The sequence below is a fragment of the Macaca fascicularis genome, chromosome 14 (assembly GCF_037993035.2).
Source record: "Macaca fascicularis isolate 582-1 chromosome 14, T2T-MFA8v1.1".
Taxonomy (NCBI): domain Eukaryota; kingdom Metazoa; phylum Chordata; class Mammalia; order Primates; family Cercopithecidae; genus Macaca; species Macaca fascicularis.
In genome coordinates this window covers 127,200,384-127,219,947 of record NC_088388.1, presented here as the reverse complement: position 1 = coordinate 127,219,947, position 19,564 = coordinate 127,200,384, and the positions used below count along the sequence as shown (strand labels likewise).

The 19,564-nt window shown below is 51.4% G+C and overlaps 2 protein-coding genes across 11 annotated transcripts in view; one reads left to right on the top strand and one right to left on the bottom strand.

Moving 5' to 3' along the window:
• Positions 1–16,724, bottom strand: part of FLI1 (Fli-1 proto-oncogene, ETS transcription factor) — a 127,246-nt gene extending 110,522 nt beyond the window's left edge. For 3 of the 10 annotated variants that reach the window (XM_045370768.2, XM_045370769.2, XM_074015627.1), the window contains exons 1-2: positions 16,448–16,724; positions 15,088–15,168 (exon numbers count right to left, since the gene is read on the bottom strand). In XM_045370768.2, coding sequence (XP_045226703.2) covers positions 15,088–15,126 — 39 coding nt within the window. In that variant the 5' untranslated portion in view covers positions 15,127–15,168; positions 16,448–16,724. Of the gene's footprint in view, positions 1–7,454; positions 7,660–8,585; positions 8,766–8,929; positions 9,249–11,019; positions 11,430–15,087; positions 15,253–16,447 lie in introns of those variants that run through there. The other 7 variants (XM_005580144.4, XM_074015626.1, XM_074015628.1 and 4 more) reach the window with 5 other exon arrangements.
• Positions 7,979–10,048, top strand: LOC123568670 (uncharacterized). The gene is made up of 4 exons (XM_065529303.2): positions 7,979–8,020; positions 8,151–8,223; positions 8,310–9,076; positions 9,610–10,048. Exons 1-4 carry the CDS (start codon positions 7,979–7,981, stop codon positions 9,874–9,876), a joined length of 1,149 nt encoding a protein of 382 aa, XP_065385375.1. The 3' UTR covers positions 9,877–10,048.
• Positions 16,725–19,564: the final 2,840 nt, after the last annotated feature.

The window sequence follows — 19,564 nt, the reverse complement described above, 5'->3', positions numbered from 1 at the left end:
GTGAAGTATCATTATTTCTAACTGAGACCATGGGCCCAGCCAACTCGTGGAAGAATGTCAGACCTGTCTGAAGGCCTACAGAAATTTGATTTGAGTTTTAGAGAAACATTTTTTTTCTTTTGTCTCCTCTCAAGCACTATCTGCTGACTCATTCTCAAAAGGAACTAAAATTGTAGCCCAGGATAGAAGGCCCAATTGAAAAGATTGCTCATGGAGAAATCCCCAGAACCCTGGGAAAGAAGGGATGCGAAGGATAATCACAGTTTTATGTCATCTGGTGAAACAGAGTTTCTCCTCCCTCCCCCAATGCCATATTTAATCAACAGGTGTCTTTGAAGACAACAGATAGCACTGCTGGTTGCTGAATCTATCTCTGGTTGTCTAATCCTGACTGCTGCTCACTTCTCGTGTGGCCTCTGATAAGTGATGGAGACACTCCCGTCTTCATTTCCTAAGGAGAAGAGGGTAGGAAGGATTTGTTTCTAAGAGACTTGTACAGCTATGTAGATCATCCCTCTAGTCACAAGTTTTCATTCCTCCTTTCTATACACGTTACAAGACCCAGGTTATTATTATTTTATATTATTTTATAATAATAATAATAACCTGGGTCTTGTAACGTGTATAGAGAGGAGTACAGAGGCAGTCATGGCTGATTGCAGCCTTGACCTCCCTGGGCTTAGGTGATCCTCCCACCTCAGCCTCCTTAGTAGCTGGAATTACAGGTGAGTGCCATCATGCCTGGCTAATTTTTGTACTTTTTGTAGAGATGGGGTTTCTCCATGTTGCCCAGTCTGGTCTTGAACTCCTGGGCTCAAGTGATCCACCCGTCTCTGTCTCCCAAAGAACTGGGATTACAGGCGTGAGCCGCCATACTCACCCGCAAATTCCTTGTTATGGCATGTAAGATCTTCTGTAATCTAGTTCCATTCAGTCCTTCCACTCCAATCCTCTCCATCACCTGTACACTTTCCTCCCCAAAGTACCCTTCCACTCTCCTAGAAAGCCCTTTACCACAGTTTCCTGTGCAAGCCCTACCTATCTTTCAAGGCCAGGCTTAGATCCACCTGTGCCAAGAGGCAGTGTGGACAGTGTGTGTAGAAAAAGCAGGAATCAGGAATGAGAAACACTGGGCTTGAAACCCAACTCTGTCCCCTGTTAGTTATACTCTTGGGCAAGTTGCCTCACTCCTCTGAACTTTAACTTCTTCCATATAAAGTAGAGATGCCATCGTATTATCTCCCATAGGGCTGCTGTGAGAATGGGATGCAAGAGTGTATGGGCCAGTGATCTGTGAAGGGACTGTATGATCTGTGAAGAGGTTTATGAAAGGGACTACATAAACAACTATCATCATGAGGTCTTTCTCTGTCTCTCCAGTTCAAATTGTCCTTTCTTTTCTCAGGGCTATGGTAACACTTGCTGCATTCTGCAGGGCACACAGACGTGGCTTATCTTCTCACTAGATCTCCTGGCAGAGCCCTTTTGCCACTGGGGTTCTATCTTCACAGAACGTAGTCACATAGTCTAGTCCCTGCCTAACAGACATGCAATCACCTTCGTATGGTTGGTCAGTTTATGGTGCCCCTGAGGCTGAGGTATTACCAATACCCATAAGGCCAGCTAGCTTTGCACAGGAGAGGGTTATTCCATCGATTACCTACATTTTGTCAAATTTGCACTATATTGGCCCTGCAGGTGATAGTGTGGGGACATATAAGCCTATCCATAGCCTCTGTGGAAACATCTCAGTGCACAAGCTACTGATGGTGGGTCTATGAGGTCAGTGGCAGAACTGTAATACACAAAGAGTGACCTCACTTAATGATACCATCCCATGGATCAATTAATGCGTAATGGGAAGAACACTATAGATATGAAATCATTAAAGCAACAGAAATTGAAACAGGGTGGAGTCTTCTGCAGAGGAAGAGACACCTGCATAACTCTGAGATTACAAAAAAAGCTATTGTGGCTGGTTGAAAGTTTTATGAGACTGTGTGTGTATGTGTGTGTGTGTGTGTATGTAACAGACAATGTTCTTTAGCATAGTTAATTTGTTACAAAATAAGCAAAATATAGACTTAAAAGGAATGTTTTAAGTATAGAACAAAAAAATTATCAATATAAAAATTTTCCCAACTCTTTTTTTTTTTTTTTTGGCTGGGGGTAACTTAGTACTGGCATTAGACTAATGCTATATATCTAGAAAGAGGCTTGGTTTAAATCAACTATTTTTTAAACAAATGCCAAGTTAACTGTTTAACCCTAAACAGAAAGAGCCATCAAAATCTTCATCTTTTTTAATGCAGTTGTTATTCAAGACCTACTTATGACACAGTCTGATGGATCCTTAAGACGCCTTCTAATAGATTTCATTTAAATAGTCCAATATTCCATTATTAAAAGAGTTGAAATAAGAGTTCAGTCTACCTGCCCATGATCTGTAGAGGGGCTTGGGTATTTCAGTAAACTACTATATTTTTGGTTGTCTCCTTGTAATGGAGACTGTTTACTTTGTCTGCTGTAAAAGAAGGATTTATTTTGGAAAACAGTTGTGTAAAAATTCTATCCAAAAATTTGGAATTTGTTTTTTCTTTAAGGATAAAAATAATTCAAGATGGTAGTGATACATTTGTATATATTTTTCATTAAATACCAGAGGTGTCTTCAGTGTAAAGTGCCAAATTCTTTATGATTTTTCTTTTAAAGACTTCTCTCTCTCTCTGTCTGTCTCACACACACGCACACACACACACGCACACACACACACACACACGCACACACACACACACACACACGCACACACACACACACACACGCGCACACACACACACGCACACACACACACGCACACACACACACGCACACACACACGCGCACACACACACGCACACACACACACGCACACACACGCGCACACACACACGCGCACACACACACGCACACACACACGCGCACACACACACGCACACACACGCACACACACACGCACACACACACACGCACACAAATGCACACACACTGCCTCCACAGTGCTATAATTCATAAAAATGTAACAAAAGCAAATGATATTTTCATGGTACAGTGGAAAGAACACTGGCCTAAGTGTTCGGAGCCCTGAACTTTCACCATGACTCTGTTGGTAGTTTGCTGTGTGATCCTAGACAATTCATATAACACCCTAGATCTCAGTTTCCCCACGCATAAAGTGAGAATGTCAAGCTAAATACTCTCTAAAGCTTTAAAGTTGCCAACCTACAAACTTAAATTTGGATAGCAGTGGAACTGGAAGGAAGCCTTTTGGTGGAAATTATTCACACACAAAACAGGATTCCACTTGGTAACTACCTGAGGGGAGCAATGCTGTGTGGTCACGGGGACAGATCAACAGACAGAGGCCATCTTGTCTGGAGTTCTTGTGAATCCAGGGGACTTGGAGATTAAAAGGTGTGTGTGGTACAGGGAGGCAGCAACACCTTCTTGAGGACAGAAGTCAGGCCTCTGTTCCCAAGTATTCCTCACTCTGCTGCTTCTCCTAAACCTTGTCCAGATGTTTCCCTGCCCTGCCAGTGACAACCTGCCCCTCCAGGGCCTTGCAGAGCCAGCAGTAACCCTGACCCTTCTTTCCTGCTGTGCTTGTCCATTGTTGGCCGGCTGCGTGGCTGGTGCTGCACTCTTCTGAGGTAGATGGTGAGAGAGTGTCTCTGCCCAATTGTGACTTTGTTAGACACGCTTTTCCTCACCATCCTGGCTATATAGCTTCATTACTTTCCGTTCCCTAACCTGCGTTATTGCTTTTCAGAAGATATGTCACCACTCAACTGAGATTGTTCCCTGTATGTGTCAGCCGCCTCCACTAGAGTCTACATTCCTGGAGGGTTTTGATCCCTGTTTTATCCTCAATACACAGGGCAGAGCCTTGCAACATAATAGATGCATCATAAATATTTGTTGAATTAATCAAATATGCATGATGGTAAACTTGGACCTGTGTTCTAATTTTCTGACCAATCTGTCCTGGTATGCCCATTCCCAAAAGCAAACTTCAATTAATGTGTATGCAGCTAAGGTGGCAGACTGTAAAAAATTATTCCTGTGACTTGTGGCAAGGAGGTGCTTTGGCCCCATTTTCTAGATAAGGAAACAGATTCAAGAGGTGCCTTGCTGTAAGGCACACGAAGTTCAATTAATGTGTATCCAGCTAAGGTAGCAGACTTTAAAAATTCTTCCTATGACTTGTGGCAAGGAGGTGCTTTGGCCCCATTTTCTAGATAAGGAAATAGATTCAAGAAGTGCCTTGCTATAAGGCACACAGCTACTAGGTAGCAGAGCTGAGAATGAACCCAGGCTTTCTGACCCCAAATCCACCGTTCATTCTCTATTTCCCACCTTCATTCACCATGTCTGTCTTCTCTGTCTCTCCATCTGTAATGGCACCACGTACATTGAGTCAGGCATTCATAGATAAAATTAACTGGATTCAACTGAAGCCAGCCTAAAACTAAGATGCAGTTTTTGAAACCAGGTCATTTCTTAAAGCAGCAAACAGTATCATGTGCTTTTTAACACTGATAATATCAGTGTGGGAAGCAGGGGCGTGGGTAGGGTGTTGTTTAATATCTCAAGTTAACCTGTCTGTGACAAAAGAGTAGCACGGCTCCAGCAAATATTGGTTCTCCCAGTGTGATGCTCAGAGCCTTCCCAGGAGCTGTTTTTGGAAAAGAGAAGAAAATATGATATGGAGGGACTTATAAAGAGGGCAACAAGATGGAGATTTTGTAATCACATAGAGTTGTGCAAACTATGCACAAAATAAAGGGCTTCTGTGAAGAAATCCAGATTTCCCTGGCTTCCTGCACCAAATATCACCTGAGTGCCGAGACCCACAGATATTTTGAAATACAGACATGTCTTATATTTGAGGAGGAACTATGCAGGTGCATAAAATCACATCCTAGAATCACTCAAACCTGATTTTATCAGGCAGTTCAAACTGGAAATGGACATCCTGGATTTGTGTCCACAAATTAGACCCGCTCTGTAGTGTCTTCAACCTCGATCAGTGTAGGGCTGGATTTAGCGCACATACAGCTAAGTGTTCTTGTAAACGCATATGAGCATGATATTTTAGGCCTTGAGAAGATTGGGAAGATACTACTGTAGAGTCAACCCAGTTCCACTGTTTCATTTTTGTGATGATGATGAGGCTCAAACAGGCTTAATGGATGGTGCATTCTCACCAAGACAGCAGAAGAATGCTGGCCTCTCTCCTGGTCCACTGTCCTCTCCAAGCACAGTATTTGAACTATTGTAGGAATGGGATCTGGAAACCCCAAGATCCAGAGGTCACATGCGAACAGAAAACTGGCTTTCACACAACTTAAACACCAAAATATACACTAAAGGCTCAATCCTGCAGAATGCTTGCAGACTAAAGATAGCTCTGTGGGGACTCAGCCTAGCCAGGTAACTCAGGTGAATGGCAGCCTATTCACAGGGAGGGTTTGTAGGAGCTCCTGGATCCCACCACCCACATGAAAAGAAAGGACTTTCACTCCCATCCTTGGCCTGGAGTGTCAGGTTCCTGCTCTAAGCCTGTTCTTGAGGCCTGCCATGCCAATCCCTGTGTGTATCTAAAGAGGTTAGCACATCCTGGGTACACAGACCACAGCTTCCTCCTTTTGCTCAGGGCCTGTGCGTAGAGTTTAAGCAGTGTGGAGATATTTCTTCACTTTTCCTTAGGGTGTCCACATCAAGACCCTGAGGCCATCTTACCACCCTTCTGGATCAGAAGAGGCCTTCAGAGTAAGTGGTAACTGTCCTGATTGGGGGGAGGGAGTTTTCTAGAGGGGAGCATCTCATTACTAAACCCAGAAATACAGAGACACTTGCATTCACACATCAACAGGAAGCAGAGAAACAGGCATAAAATGGCCCAGTGACCCTCACTCTTGGGTGTTGGCAGGAATCCCCTCTCACCTACTTCTCACCTACTCACTTTGGGTTTGAGGAACCCAGGCTCTTAGAGGCTCTTATAAGCTCCCTTTAACCCATTACAATCAGTTATCTCATCTCCAGATTTGCAAGTTCCTTCGGTTGGTGTCTTTTACCTAAGTCAGCATATTTCAAACTTTCATAAAAAAAAAAAACAAAACTTAGAAAATAAAAACCATGACCCCACCCAGAAGATAAAAATCTCTTGAATCCTCTGAGCCCAACATCTTAGCCTCCTCTCGCTGAGCCCAGAGCAGGGAGTGGACTCCTTCGGGTTCTGGGGAATGGCGGGCTCTGCCAGTCCCCACCTCGCCAGCCTAATAGTTTCTCCAGACAAACTCCCGCTTGGTGTTGCGCGGCAGCCTCGAAGCTAACCCCTGGTCCCATTCATTTCCCTAGGTCCTCTAAGGTCTGTCACGTTAGGGGGTTTCCCTCCTCCCTGCTCCTGGCCCCACTTGGCGAACCCTTTGAGAGACAGTAGTCAACCTTTCTGAAGTGAGACGCGAACCCAAACCCTCACCTTTCCTCCTGGGCTGCACTTTGCAACCTAGACCCAGGCGTGGCGGCGGCGGCGGGGGTGGGATTGGCCGGGCGGGCGCTGGGCGCGGGCTCACAGCCGGCCCCTGCAGTGGGGGCGGCTCCGAAGGACGCAGGACCCTCTCAGAGGCGACAGCTCCAGGAGCCCTTGTCCTGGAGCCGGCGCACGCCTGGGCGCGAAGGGCCGGGGCGCGGGGCGCTAAGGATCTGCGCGAACCGGGGCTGGGGAAGGTTCCCCGCCGGAGAGGCGGCGAGGCCGGCCCAGGAGTCCCGCGGAGCCGGCAGCTCTCCAGCGCCGAGAGCCGGGAGACTGAGTGCCGAGAGGAAGGGAAAGCGCTGACATGTAAACAGGGGCTTCCATCTGGAGGAGCCCGCTCAGAGAGAGCCCCCGCGACACACTCACTTGCACCCCTACCCTCCCGCGACGAGGCCACTTACCCACCCCAGGGCCCACCAGGCAGGGACCCGAGGGGGGGCGGCTGCAGCCCCCGCCCCCGCCCCCGCCGTGTTCGGCCTCTGCGGAGAGGAAGCCCAGTGCCCAGCGCTGGGGCCAGGGAGCTCCGGGTGCCGGTGGGAGTGGTGGACCCCGAGGTCTCCCGCCCTTGACTCGGGTCTGCACCCGGGGTCCCCAGGTTTCCCGCCTCCCCCTCCTGCAGCCCGGCGGGCAGCGAGGTGGGAGGGGGTCGGGCTCCACTTTGGGGCAGGGATTTAGGGGGAGGTCGCCCTCGATGAGGCGCCTGGCCGGCTGGCCCGCGAGTAGGACTCGCCACCCGAGCGCCGGAGGAGCCGGCGCGAAGCCGGGGCGAGGAAGGAAGGGAGAGCGGCCACGTCTTCCGGGACGCGGGCCCCGCACCTACCCGCCCGCCGCTTCGCCTACCCGGCCTGTCCCCGCCGCCCGCGCCCACTGCCCCGCCGCTTACCTTAATAGTCCCGTCCATTTGGCCAAGTCTGCAGCCGAGCCCCCCAATATTCCACACATTGACCCGGTTACAGCCTGACCTCGCAGCCCCTTCGGATTAGCCCGGCGCGGCCTCCCTGGCGCCCTGGGCCCTCCCTGCGTGCCCCCTGCGAGCGCCCTGCCCTCGCTCCCCTGTGCACGTTTGTTGTTGTAGCGGAGCGAAAGAGACAGTTAACCGGATGAAACTTTTTTTTCAGCTAATTTTGGGAAGTGACTTCACTTTGCGAATCGGGGAGGAAGTCCTATCTCTCTCTCTCTCTCTCTCTCTCTCTCTCTCTCTCTCTCTCTCGCCTCGAGCTCTCCTCTCTCTTCTCTCCCCTCTGTTCTCCCTCTTCTTCCCTCCCCCTACACCCCCTCTTCCTTCCCTCGGCTGGTCCTGCTTTTCGCATCACACACTATATAAATATACGCGGAGATGCCCAGACACATTCACGCGCTGCGCACACAGGATACTTGCTCCTGGGAGATAAGAGCTAGCCGGGAACAATGACGGGGTCCACGCCCAGCGTCCGCGCCCTGATTCCCGAAGTCTGCACCTCCCCCCCCATCACCTTCCCCCAAAATCCAAAGCCAAAGACCTTTGGCTTCTTTGCTTTTCCTGAGGCGGTTGGCCGAAGGTGGCCCTCCTGACTCATTCACTTTCCGTTTCTTCCCACAGATACGTTCATTAATGCTTTTTCCAGCCGGAGACAAACGTTTTGAGGGTAGTGTGTGTGTGGAGGGGGGGACGGGTACGGAGGGAGAGTTGACTAGGGCTGCGGGTAACCCAGCGCCTACTGCCGGGGACGCAAACCGAGGCAAACCAACCATTAAAAAGTGCATCCAATAAGAATTTTTCCACTCAGGCCCTCCGCTGCCGAGACGCTGCAGACTCCCAGAGCGGCTCACCCACTCACCGAAGCGGATTCTGGGCGGTTTCGGGCTGACCCGCGCTGTCAGGGAGCGGACTCGATTCCGGGGCGCATTGTTAGGAGAAGGGGCCCCTCGGGGCGGCGCGCCTCGACCCTGGGCTCCCGGTGCCCGCAGAGGGCGGAGATCCGCGGTGCCCTAGGCCACCTATCCGCATCTTTCGAGCCAAACCCCCGGCGCTTACCCGGACCCGACGGCCCAAGCACTGACTCCCAGGCAAGAGTCGCCCTTCCTGGTCCCCAAGGAACTGACACTACGGCGGACGTTCCCTCTACGACAGTCAGCAGGTCCCAGGAGCGCAGCACGCAACAGCGCAGCGCAGACCCAGAATTTTCCCGGGATGAGACCCGGAGGCCCGCGCTCTGGACCGTCCTCCCTACCCAGCCTGGAGGCCGGCGTTCCCCGGCCCACCCGGAGACCTCCCTCCCTCCCTCCCTCCTGGGTCGCCGCGCGCCCCAGTTGGAGCAGCCTCCGGGGCTGGGCTCTTTTGGCCGGACTCCCTTCTCCCGGACATCCAAAACAGGTTACCTTGTCCACGCTCTCCAGACCACGCTTTGGACTTGCTCACTTTTATTTAAGAGTCCGACGGGGGAAAGAGGGAAAAAAAAATCCAGAGGAGATCCAAGTCAATTGGAAGAAAAAATTTCGAAAGGGTGTCCACAGAGGCGGAAAAAGGTGACTTATTGATTCTTTATTTCTTCAGGAGCAATTGAGCCCGAGAGCTCACTCGCCTCCCTCCCTCCCCCTCCCTCTCTAGAAATTAGTCTCATCAATTCAGCTGCAATTTTGGGTTCGAATACAGACACGGGTCTGAACGTGACCAGACCTGGAGTGGCGGGTGCAGCCTGCCAGCAATTGAGACTCGGTGTGCGTGTTGGGGGTGGGGGTGGGGTGGATGGTGGGATGGGGGCCGGGCTGACTCCCCCCGCTCCTGTCTGCTTCTCAATCCAGGGGTCTGCTCCGGGGCTCCCCTGGGACCGCCACATCTGGTTACCGCTAGCGGGGTCAGTCCCCCCCTTTGCCTGGGGCCACCAGTTCTGGAGTTCAATTAAAAGAAATCAGGCTTAACCCTTTCCTCCCCGCGGCAGGCTGCCTGCCCTCTCACTCCTCCCTTCAGCGTTTCCACATGCTTTCCAGAGAGGAAAGAGGTTAACGGGAAAGGAAGAATGAATTACATCCTTTCAAACCCCAGATTGTTTCCTTTTCAGCCCAGGCTCTACCGACCTTCAAACTACAACAGAACTTTCAGGAGAATGCGGAGACAGGGCTTCCCACCCGGACCTCACCAGAAACCCGCACACCCCAGCCACACTGCTCGTCTTTCAGGCAGAAAGGACTCCAACTCCACCACCAGGAGGCCCCCTTCCTGCTGCTGGGCAGTTGCAGAGGCTGTTCATGGCATTCCACAGGTGGCGACTGCCCCCCACCCTCCTCCTAGCACTTTAGAGGGTTCCTCTGTGACAGACCATGGCTAGGTTTCTCTTTCCAACTCCTGTTGGTCTGGCAAGCGACAGATCATCTTCACTACATTAGTCAGTAGTCACCCGAACATCCTTATACTGTCCCCCAATTCCTTTCAGCACCAGCTGCCTCCCCCATTGGAAGTGTTCAATATGGAACTGGATTAAAATGAAGACTTGCCCCTTAGTTTTAACTGTGGAACTTGATAGCACTTTCTGTTTCTCCAAAACTATGGCAATTTCATAGTTTTGGAGATGGGCAGGGGGTAGTGAACAGGCTGGCACAGGCACCACTAGATGTATACACACAGGCACAACTTCCCCTTTGTGACTCATAGACTGGCACTGGTGCCACTGTTGTTGGCAATTTTCAGCCCCCTGGAGAAGCTCCTGTCCATTCACAGAGGTCTCCACCCAGAAAGAAGACCCCACCTAACTGACTAGATCTCTGCAGGAATCTCAGATTTCCTCCATCCAGTGTTGGCATGCCGGTGGGTCAGTTTGCCCCACTCTTATGTAACTCGAGGTTTGATGCTCAACTCCACTGCTGCTGCTGTTTTTTTAAATCCTGAAAGGGGGTGGGGGAAGCGCACTAACCAAGCACAATAGTAAACAAGTCTACCCTGTTTAATGTGGTTACCACCAGACATCTGGAAAGATGGTTTGATCCTGGCAGCTCACATTGTTTTCACGAGCAGCCAAAGGGAATATTTTGAATGTTTGCATTGAGACAAATTGATAGAGAGCCTGCGGTGAGGGCCGCTACAAATGAAAACTGTCTTGTGTTAGCCGGGCAGACCTCCCCTTCCCTCTCTTCTCCCTCCTCTCCTCTCTCTTTCCTCTTTCCTTAGTCTCTGGGCCTAGCTTGGGGAAGGTTGCCCCTGCCCACACACTTGTGCACACCCTCTTTCCTGGCTCACCATGGCTCCAATGGCCTCACCCGTTCCCAGACTGGGCAGAGCTGCTGAACAGGAGCTGGTATGAGTGCCATCAGCGACAGCTCACATTCCACCAACTCAGGGTTGGCTTTCAAGTCAGAGGCAGCTCACAGCCAAGGAAGCTCTTCCCAGTGTTTAAAACAAAAGCTACCAACTGGAGGAAAAAGTATCTCAACAACAAAACAGCCCACCACATATTTCCAAGTCTGGGGTCACTTACAGAAAGCGTGCACATGGGCGTGAATACTCAGGAAATATTTGGACTTGGAGCATTTTCATTTGGAACGCTGGTGAGACGACTTGCCTCGCACCATTCGCACTTGACAGTATTTTCAAAGACGCGGAAGTCCTGCTTCCCCAGGGAGGGGAGCGGCGGGTCGAAACGTGTCTTGGCTCGCTCAATGTCAGCCCTTTTGACCCGGTCAAGACTTTCCAGACACGGGCTTCCCGGGCTTCTTCGGCCCCAGCCTGGGTTTGGAGTGGGCGGACCTGACGATCTGAGCCTGGTCCCTGGGGTACTGACCCAAGGGTGGCTCCGTCACTTGAAACTCCGCAGGATGCCAGGCCTGGCAGAATGTCTCGGGCGGCTCCTCTCCCTCCGTCCTTAGTCCTCCCCTCCCACCCCCCTCTGGTCCAGCGAGGCCGCAGCGGGTATCCGAGCTGGCAAAGGGGGAGGAGGAGAGGGCGGGAGAAAACGGGAGGGGTGGGCGGGCAAGCGCCAAAACTCCAGACTGCACAACTGCAGCTTCAAGTGTCTGGCCTCTCGCTCGAGGCCATAATTAATTTGAGATTTATTTTTATTGGAGAACTCGAGTCTCGTCTGACCTTAGCCAAACAAGGCAGCTCAAGCCGCCCCTGGATGCGCTTGAATGCCGGAGAATATTTCTGCAGGAAGCCTCTGCAGGCGCGCCTGCTTTGAATTTGTTTCTCAGACTCCATCTACTCACAGAGGGAAGGAAGATTTAGAACCTCTGCTCGCCCTGCCCTCTCTCCACGCTGGTTCTTGCCTTAGCGCAGAGCTGGTTCAAAATGCTACGTGGGAGGCCGAGGCGACGGGAGGGCCGGGGGAGGGCCGGGGGCGCGCAGGCTGGGGAGGAGGAGGGTCTCCAAACCCCCAGACCACGCGGCGTCGCTGAGGAAACCCCGGAGGAGTCCAATACTGACCAGAGAGAGCAGGCTGACAAGAGGTGGAGACCAGCCAGGTGTCCAGACCCTCGCCCAGTGGCGGCTCCAAGATGGGGCCGTTGGGATGGGGCTAAGATGGGTTCAGTTTATCCAGTCTCCATCAGCCCCCTCCTGCCAGCCTCCCCAAACAGCATTCATTCTAAGAACAGATCCATGTCCTTGAAACTCAGCTTCGCCGGCAGAACCACCTCAGGGGTGCGTCGCTGTGAACATTCTGGGGCTAGCAACCTCCTTTCGTCCGGGGGACAGGCGGAAGACGGCGTCTCCCCCAGAATGCAGCCTGGGCCCAGTCCTCAGGCTGGTAGGTGAAGGAGTTAGAGCAAGGAACCTGGGGGGTACACAAAGAGAAAAAAGGAGGACCCTGCCAGTCCCTCGGGGGTGTTGAGCTGAGGATGGCGAGAAGCTTTCAAAGATGTGCTCTGCGCGCTAGGAGAAAGTGCTTTGCACTCTGCTGGCATCGTGCAGGTGCGGGTCAGGGTTACTCCACTGGGTCTGCTGGTCCCTCCACACCCCCATCCTTAAACAAAATGTTAGGAATGGAAGTTCCGGTTTAAGGACCAGTGCACCTAGGTTTGAATTCTAGCTCTACACTTACCAGCTCTGAGGACTTGAACACTTCCTTAACCTCCCTGTGCTTCCCTGTCCTCATCTGTACAATGGGGTTATAACAGGACTTATCTCAAAGGGCTGTTGTAAAGACGAAATAAGCCTTTAGAACTTGCCTGGCAGCCAGCACAACTTTGCCATTACTATATGTATCTTGGCTCTGCCCCTCACATCACATTAACCAAACAGCGCCTCAATTTCTCGCCTGCAGAATGGACTACCTCCTAATATTGTTGTTAATATTAAATGACCTGATACAGACACAACGCTTAGAGCAGCGGCTGGCGAAGGTAAGAGCTGAGAGGTAGCTATTAATGTCGCCGTTGTTATCCATCAACTACTGCGTGTCAGTGTCTCCAAGAGTCACCCTCTTCCCTCTCTCCCTTTCCCTTGTTCTTCCCTGCCCCTTTCCTACCTAAAGCGCTCTTATGTGGGCAATTACCTCCTTTACCTCTTTGTGGGACCCCTCAGAGCCCAGACCACTATCCAGATCGTGACCCCGGTGGAGTGGGCACCCTTGGCCCTTCGGGGCCGGCTGGGTTCCTCCCTCATGGGGCCCGGGCCCCTGGGCCCGCGGTGTTTGTCAACAACTCCTGAGCCGGGTGCCTGCTAGGCAACGGCAGGGGCTTGGCAGCCTGCGACTGTTTGTGCCCCTCTGGCAAAAGTTCGGTGGAGGGAGCCGGCGGAACAGACCTAAGATTGTCCCTGCCACGCAGACCTTTCGCCGCCATCAATGCACCCCTTTGTGCAACAATACAAACTTTGTGGCTGCTGAAAAATCCATTTTTCCCCCTTGAAAAGAGCTCCTGCGGCGAGCAGCTTCTCTGATGGCCCACAGCTCCCAGACTGCCGTCTCCTCGTCCCCCAGGCGGGTCCGCTGCGCTCTCCTGGACCGATTTGCTTTGTCCCTGACCCGTGGCCTGGGTGGGGCTCCGGGGCTCCCACGTCCCTCTAGGGTTCCTCATCCCTGAGGTCCTGGGTCCCACGGTGTGTGTGGACTCGAGGGTTCCTACGAGTGGGAGAGAGACTGCCCCTCGCCGCCCCGGGGCCATTTGCAGTCCTCAGTGCAGAGCTAGAAGTGAGAGCTCCTCTTGCCGGGCTCCGGTACCCCGAGTGGTGTGAGTGCGATGGGTTACGCCTTCCTAAACTTCTCAGGAAGACTGGGGACAGCGAATCCGTGAGCGCCTTAGTCTAACCTTAAAGGACGCTCCGTAACCCCCTGGGAGCCATTTGTTATCCATCCATTCACTGGTTATTGCTATATGAATCACACTCATTTCATTCATTCATTCACTCACCACTCACTCAGGCATTATCTGTGAAACACCCCTTTTTGGGCCAAGCCTCTAGGATTAGGCCTTCCTTTCCTGAAGTGACCGAGTGGCTCCTTCAGACCTCAGGTGCGTGAGTGGGAAGATGCGTCCGTGTGACAAGTTTTCCTTTAGAGAGATCTGAGGAGGGTTGGACTCCTAATTGGGAATCCTTGGACAAGACGTGAGAGTCTGCACCCCATCGCACAGGCCCAGGCACTGTCATGGCATTCGCCCGACATTTGAGGGAGCTCAGCTGGGCCTCACGGACAGGTCTGGGGAGCACTTGGAGGCGGGGTTTCAGGATGGAGAGGGCTGGGCAGAGATCCGGGAAAAGTACGCGGGTATTCGTAGCACCGCGGAGATCCTTCCTCCTCCGCTCTAGGACTGACTCAGATGGTCCTGAGCTTTGGGTCCCTACTCGGAGGGCGTCAGGTCGCGGCTGTGTGGCGTGAGGGGACCTAGTCGCCGCCTCTCCCGTGGGCAGGGCCTCCCGGCGCGCACTCCCCGCCCCACCCAGCCAGCGGATTTTCATTAAACTTGTAACCCAGGTGTCCCAGCCTCGATTTTTTACATTCTTGGAAACTGTTATGGAAAAGAAAAAACAAAAACAAAAAAACAAAAAACCCTTCGATGTGCTGTCAAATATTGCAATCTGCGCTTCCGAGGGGCGGGCGGGGCCAAAGAAGGTGGGCTTGAGGGCTGAGCGCGTGTCAAACCTGTAGGAGAAGCGCGTGGCGCCCTCATATCCGCACACAACCCCACATACACACACCCACATGCAGACAGACGCACGCATGCACACATGTGCAGACGCGTTCACACACAAGCGCGCGCACGCGCTTAATGCAGGGAACCCGCTGTGCGCCAGCCGCTCAGAGCACACCACCCTTTGGGATCTGACGCTGCAAGCTGCTAGGTCTTCCTGCACAGGCTTCACTAGGCTTTCCTGCTCCCAGTTTCCCAAACACTAGCCGCCAGGAGCGTTGCTTCTCAACGTAGGATTCCCGAGGGTCTGTGCCACTCTCATCTGGCCCGGAGCGCCCTAGCTTGAGATCCACGAACCGAGAGGAGGGCCCACTTCCACCCCTACCCCTTTTTCCCGGGGAAAGGGAAAAGGGACCATAGGTCCGGGTGGGGTAGAAGCTGGGGGTCATTACCTGTTTAAAGATGCTGGCATGTCTTACCTTGACGTAAGACGACGTGTCGGGGACTGTCTGAAACATCGTGGGTTGCTGAGGAAGGGTCGGGAACGCCCAAGAACCAGCCTGGGAGGGAGAAGCCTCGGTTACCCGCGAGTGGAACGAGGGGGAGACGGTGGGATGGTGGCCTGGTGGTGATGAAGTGGGGATGCAGATGAAGAAGACTGCAGGGGTTTGGGAGGCTCAGATCCGCCTATTCCGGCGAGGGAGGGTCCCAGTGGTTGGGTCTTGACCATTCTCCCTACGCCTCGGTCCTGTCCCCGGGCTTCAGGCCAGGGTACGGGGAGGACTGAGAGCCACCTCACACCATTGGGTTTCCTCCCTACAGTCCTTTTACTCTCCCCTGCCCGAAATCAGACAGTCGCCTCCCCCAGGGCCTGGGCGGTTTCGAACTGGGGATGCCCGCAGCTTGTTCTGGAAACTCCAGGATGTTCTAGTTCTTGGTGTTGAGGAGAGAACGCGACCAGGGTAGAGGCAGGACTCCCCTTTCTTGCAGCCCGAGGAGCAGAAGCTTACAGAGCTGCCAACGCTGCCCCGCAGGGCACAGACGTGCTTGACTCCCTCACCACCCTTTCTTTGCCAGCATCCAGTGCTCTTCTCTGCTGGTGGCCCGGCGACGGAGGAAGACTAACGCAAGGTTAGGGAGGTCTGTGGAGGCCCCTTTCTCAGAGCCCCCTCTCTTTTAAAAGAAAATAGGTTTTTGGGAAGAGACAGCTACAATGACTGTCAGGTCCTCATTTTTAGAGGCAGGAGAGGTGGTGTCTTACTTAGGTCTGATTATTTGGGCTGGAAGGCGCAAAAGTCACCCTAGGTTGCCAGGTGCCTCTGCCTGAGTGGGTCTTTCCCTGACTTAGCCCAGTCTGGCGGCCGTATCTCTTCTCTTCCTTTCCTTCCTTCTCTTAACCATCTTTAACGTGGCAACTCACAGCTTCTCTGGCGGCCAATGTGTTTCTGATAAAGCACTTTTCTCCCCACTAACAAATTCCAGCTTTTTTTTTTTTTTTTTTTTTTTTTTTTTTTTTTTTTTTGCTCCTGAAGCCACAAAACACACACACACGAGTGCAGAGACAAGGTACATTTCTCGGGCTCAGAGGTTCCCTTCGCTTCAGCCTTTCCCCTAACCCCAGCGATCCCGCCGGTCCCCTGCATTTGTTTTTGGAAAGTCGTAATTTACAAGAAAACAGAGAGGAAAGAAAGAGAAATAAGAAAGCCCGAGAAAATGGGAGAAAGGAGGAGACCCCAAAGTCCCGCAATTCCCGACTACAACCAGAACAATCAGCGAGACACACAGAGGCGCCCCGAGCCTGCATCGCCCGCAGAGGATCGGACACAAGTGGGCACTCACCTTAGGCACCCTTTCCTGCTAAGCCCGCAGGAGCGGAACTCCGGGTAGCTCCAGGATGTATTAGTTCTCGGTGCCTGTCCTGTGTGCCCAGAGCTCCCAGAAACTTGGCAGTGAGGAGTTATACCTGCTGCCTGCCTGGAGTCAAAGTTTGCCTCTCTCCAGGACCTGCAGATAAGCAGCCTCAGCTCCGGCGCATCCTGGGGGGCTGCAGGAGCCGCTATGCAGGAGCTATGCGTACACTGCAGCTTTCCCCTTCGCTGCCTCGCGCCAGCTCTCTGGGTCCCACTCCCTCTTCCTTTCTCTTTCCCCTTCTTGTAATTTGATTTCCGTTTTCTTATCAATATTCCAACTGCTGTCTGATGAATTGTTCTTAATAGTACAGTCACCCGTCTGCCCCAGCTGCTTTTCTAGAAACCACTGTGTGTTACTAGGAAACTTTAAAGAATGCTAGAAATCATGCACACATATCATAAATATAGACATACAATTAAGCAAAGCCAAAAGAAGACATGCAGACCCACGCTTCTTTGAGCTGATTATTTATTCTTTGCAAGTTCTAGATTATCGATATGCAAGTAATCATTCCTCAAACTTGATATTGGTGAAGTTCTCTTTTACTTTTTGAGCCTTTAAGGTTTTCCTTCTTAAGGTTACTCCTCCCCTTATTGAGTCCTATTGCGCCCGCACTCCCAACCACCACCCAGAATACACCTCTTTTTGATCCACTTTTTCTAGGTAGTATCTATAAGAGCAAAGTGGATTGCACATGCCATAGAAACAGCCCTACTCTGAGGTTTTAATTAAAAAAAAAAAAAAAAAAAAAAAAAAAAACTCCAACAATTTGAAAGCATTCTTGGTAAGGAGTTGTTTCTGGGTTGTCAAATTTGTGTTTTCTTATAATTTGGAATGTTGCTCATTCTTTCACTTGAATGGAGCTCAGATTTCTGAGTCAGCGCTCAAATGGGCCCTTTCTGCTGCCCAATCCCAGGGCCATTACCCACAAAATAGAACCTGCATTGCTGAGTTGCTTGTGCTTTGGATCTCTGGCAAAAGGGAATTGTTCACAGTTGTTTCTAACCAGGGGGCAGGACGGGGGGCAGGGTGGCAGTGGAGAGGTGACAGGCAAGGATGGAGATGGGACTATGTCAGTTTGCAAAAACTGACCTACTCAGCTTCCTGCACCTCTCTGAGTTGGCTTCTGTTTCTCAAGCGTTCTCTTCCTTCCTTCTTGGGTATCCAGATCCCTGACTGCTTTGCTCTGGAACCTTCGAGAAAATTTATTTAGTACCTGCTCCCCCCACCCCCTTCTCCAACTGCCCAACTGGCTCTGGACATTTCTGACCAAAAGGCAATTGCTGGGATTCCATTTCAGGAGAAAACGCACTTATCACCCAAATCTCCCCACGTGGGGGGTATGACGGCTGGCGGCAGCGTTATTCGTTATTTCCTTCTCAACAATATCCCGATTTTTCTCTCCCATCCCTCCCCCAGAGTTCCACATATTGAAACATTTTGCTGCTTAATAAGAGCAGCCGGGAGAGCAATGAGGTGAAAGGCCAGGCTGGGACTGTGACTAAGGCTGCCTGGGCTGGGCGCAGAGGGCTGGGCTGCCCCCGCCCTGCACATTCCTGACCACTGCTTAGGAAAACAAGATGGGGGGCCTGGGGAGAGGAGGGGGCCTGAAGGACTAGAGCCGCTGTCCCAGATTTTTGTTCTTGGGATTTTTGGGGAGATCATCTTCCCTCCCAAAGAACAAGCATACTATTCCAAACAACTGCAAATAAAACAGTAGATGCCCTCTTATCAGATAGTGCATCCTATGTCGTGCATTTTAAAGACAGATTCTCTTTAGGAAAGCTGGAGATTTGAAAATGAAGGCTTCAGCTGTGTTAGAGAAAGTGGGAACTAAACAAATTGTTGAATATCTCACCATCCTCAGTTTTTCCACTTCTTCCCTCTCTTTCTCCTTCCCTCCCTCCCTCCTTCCTTCCTTCCTTCCTTCCTTCCTTCCTTCCTTCCTTCCTTCCTTCCTTCCGAGAGATTTCTAAGAGATCACTTGGGTACATCCCTCTAGATTTGAAGCTCTTCCTTCTTCACATTTTCACAGTTGTTATTACATCCTTATTTGTAGATGTATCTGTTCAATGTTTGTCTTCTCCCAATACCTTGTAAGCTCCCTGAAAGCAAAAGTTGAGCTTGTTTTGTTCACAGTTAGACACCTAATGTCCACATTGATATCCTTAGGCAGAGAAGTGGAACAACTATTAAGCTAATTCCCTTCCGTCTAACCAATAACTCATAAGAGAAATATAAAACAAACAAAACAAAAGCGTCACATTGTTATTAAGGAAAAACTGACAGGAAAGTTTTACCTGAATAATACTGATTCATTTTCTGCTTTGCAGGGAGGGTTACATAAAATCAGTGTTCATGGGTATGCTTCATTTGTGCATAAATGGTTTAACCAGAGAGATCATGTCCCTTCCAAGCACCCTGGGGGATGGTCACAGATGGAGGGTCCAGTGTCCTAGGTTTTGTACGAAACTCCTGTGTGCGTGTGTGTGTCCTATTTCCCATTCTTCCTGTGACTTCAGAAGCCAGAATGGGTATTCATTCCAAGGGTTAGGCAAATGATCAAACTCGTGGTGATCTTAGTTAAACAGGTGAGCTGAGAACGAACTGAGGAATAATCTGAAGTCCATTTCAAATAGGGTGTAAGAAATGGACATACACCTGGAAGCCTACTGTGTGTGTGTATGTGGCAGGGGGTGGTGATGGGAAGGGCTGTGACACACCCACTGGGAAAGTGAGCCCTAGTCACCCAGTCCAGGGTTAGGTTTGGGGTAGGAGTAGGACCCAGGCTGTCTTATTTTTCAGGAGGATATGGCCAACTCCCTTTGTCACCTGGAGCCTTCAATTCACCAGAAGAAAATTGCTGAAATTGGTAACAGCTGCCATGAAGCAGGAGCAAGAGAGAGGCAGCTGGAGGCAGGGAGGACTCATTAAAGCCAGCTTACCCCTCCAAAGGGAGAATGGGGTGGGGAGGGGGTTCTTGCTCCACAGTTTTTTTCCCTCGCCAGCCTATACCAAGCTGCTTCCCTGGGCCACAGATTTGCA

Bases quoted from the DNA above. Each gene is read 5' to 3' on its own strand.
- LOC123568670 (XM_065529303.2), top strand. From the start codon at position 7,979: ATGACGGGGTCCACGCCCAGCGTCCGCGCCCTGATTCCCGAA. The intron at 8,224-8,309 runs GTACGGAGGGAG...ACCATTAAAAAG, and splicing joins GTGTGTGGAGGGGGGGACGG to TGCATCCAATAAGAATTTTT. The intron at 9,077-9,609 runs GTGACTTATTGA...TTTCCTTTTCAG, and splicing joins GTCCACAGAGGCGGAAAAAG to CCCAGGCTCTACCGACCTTC.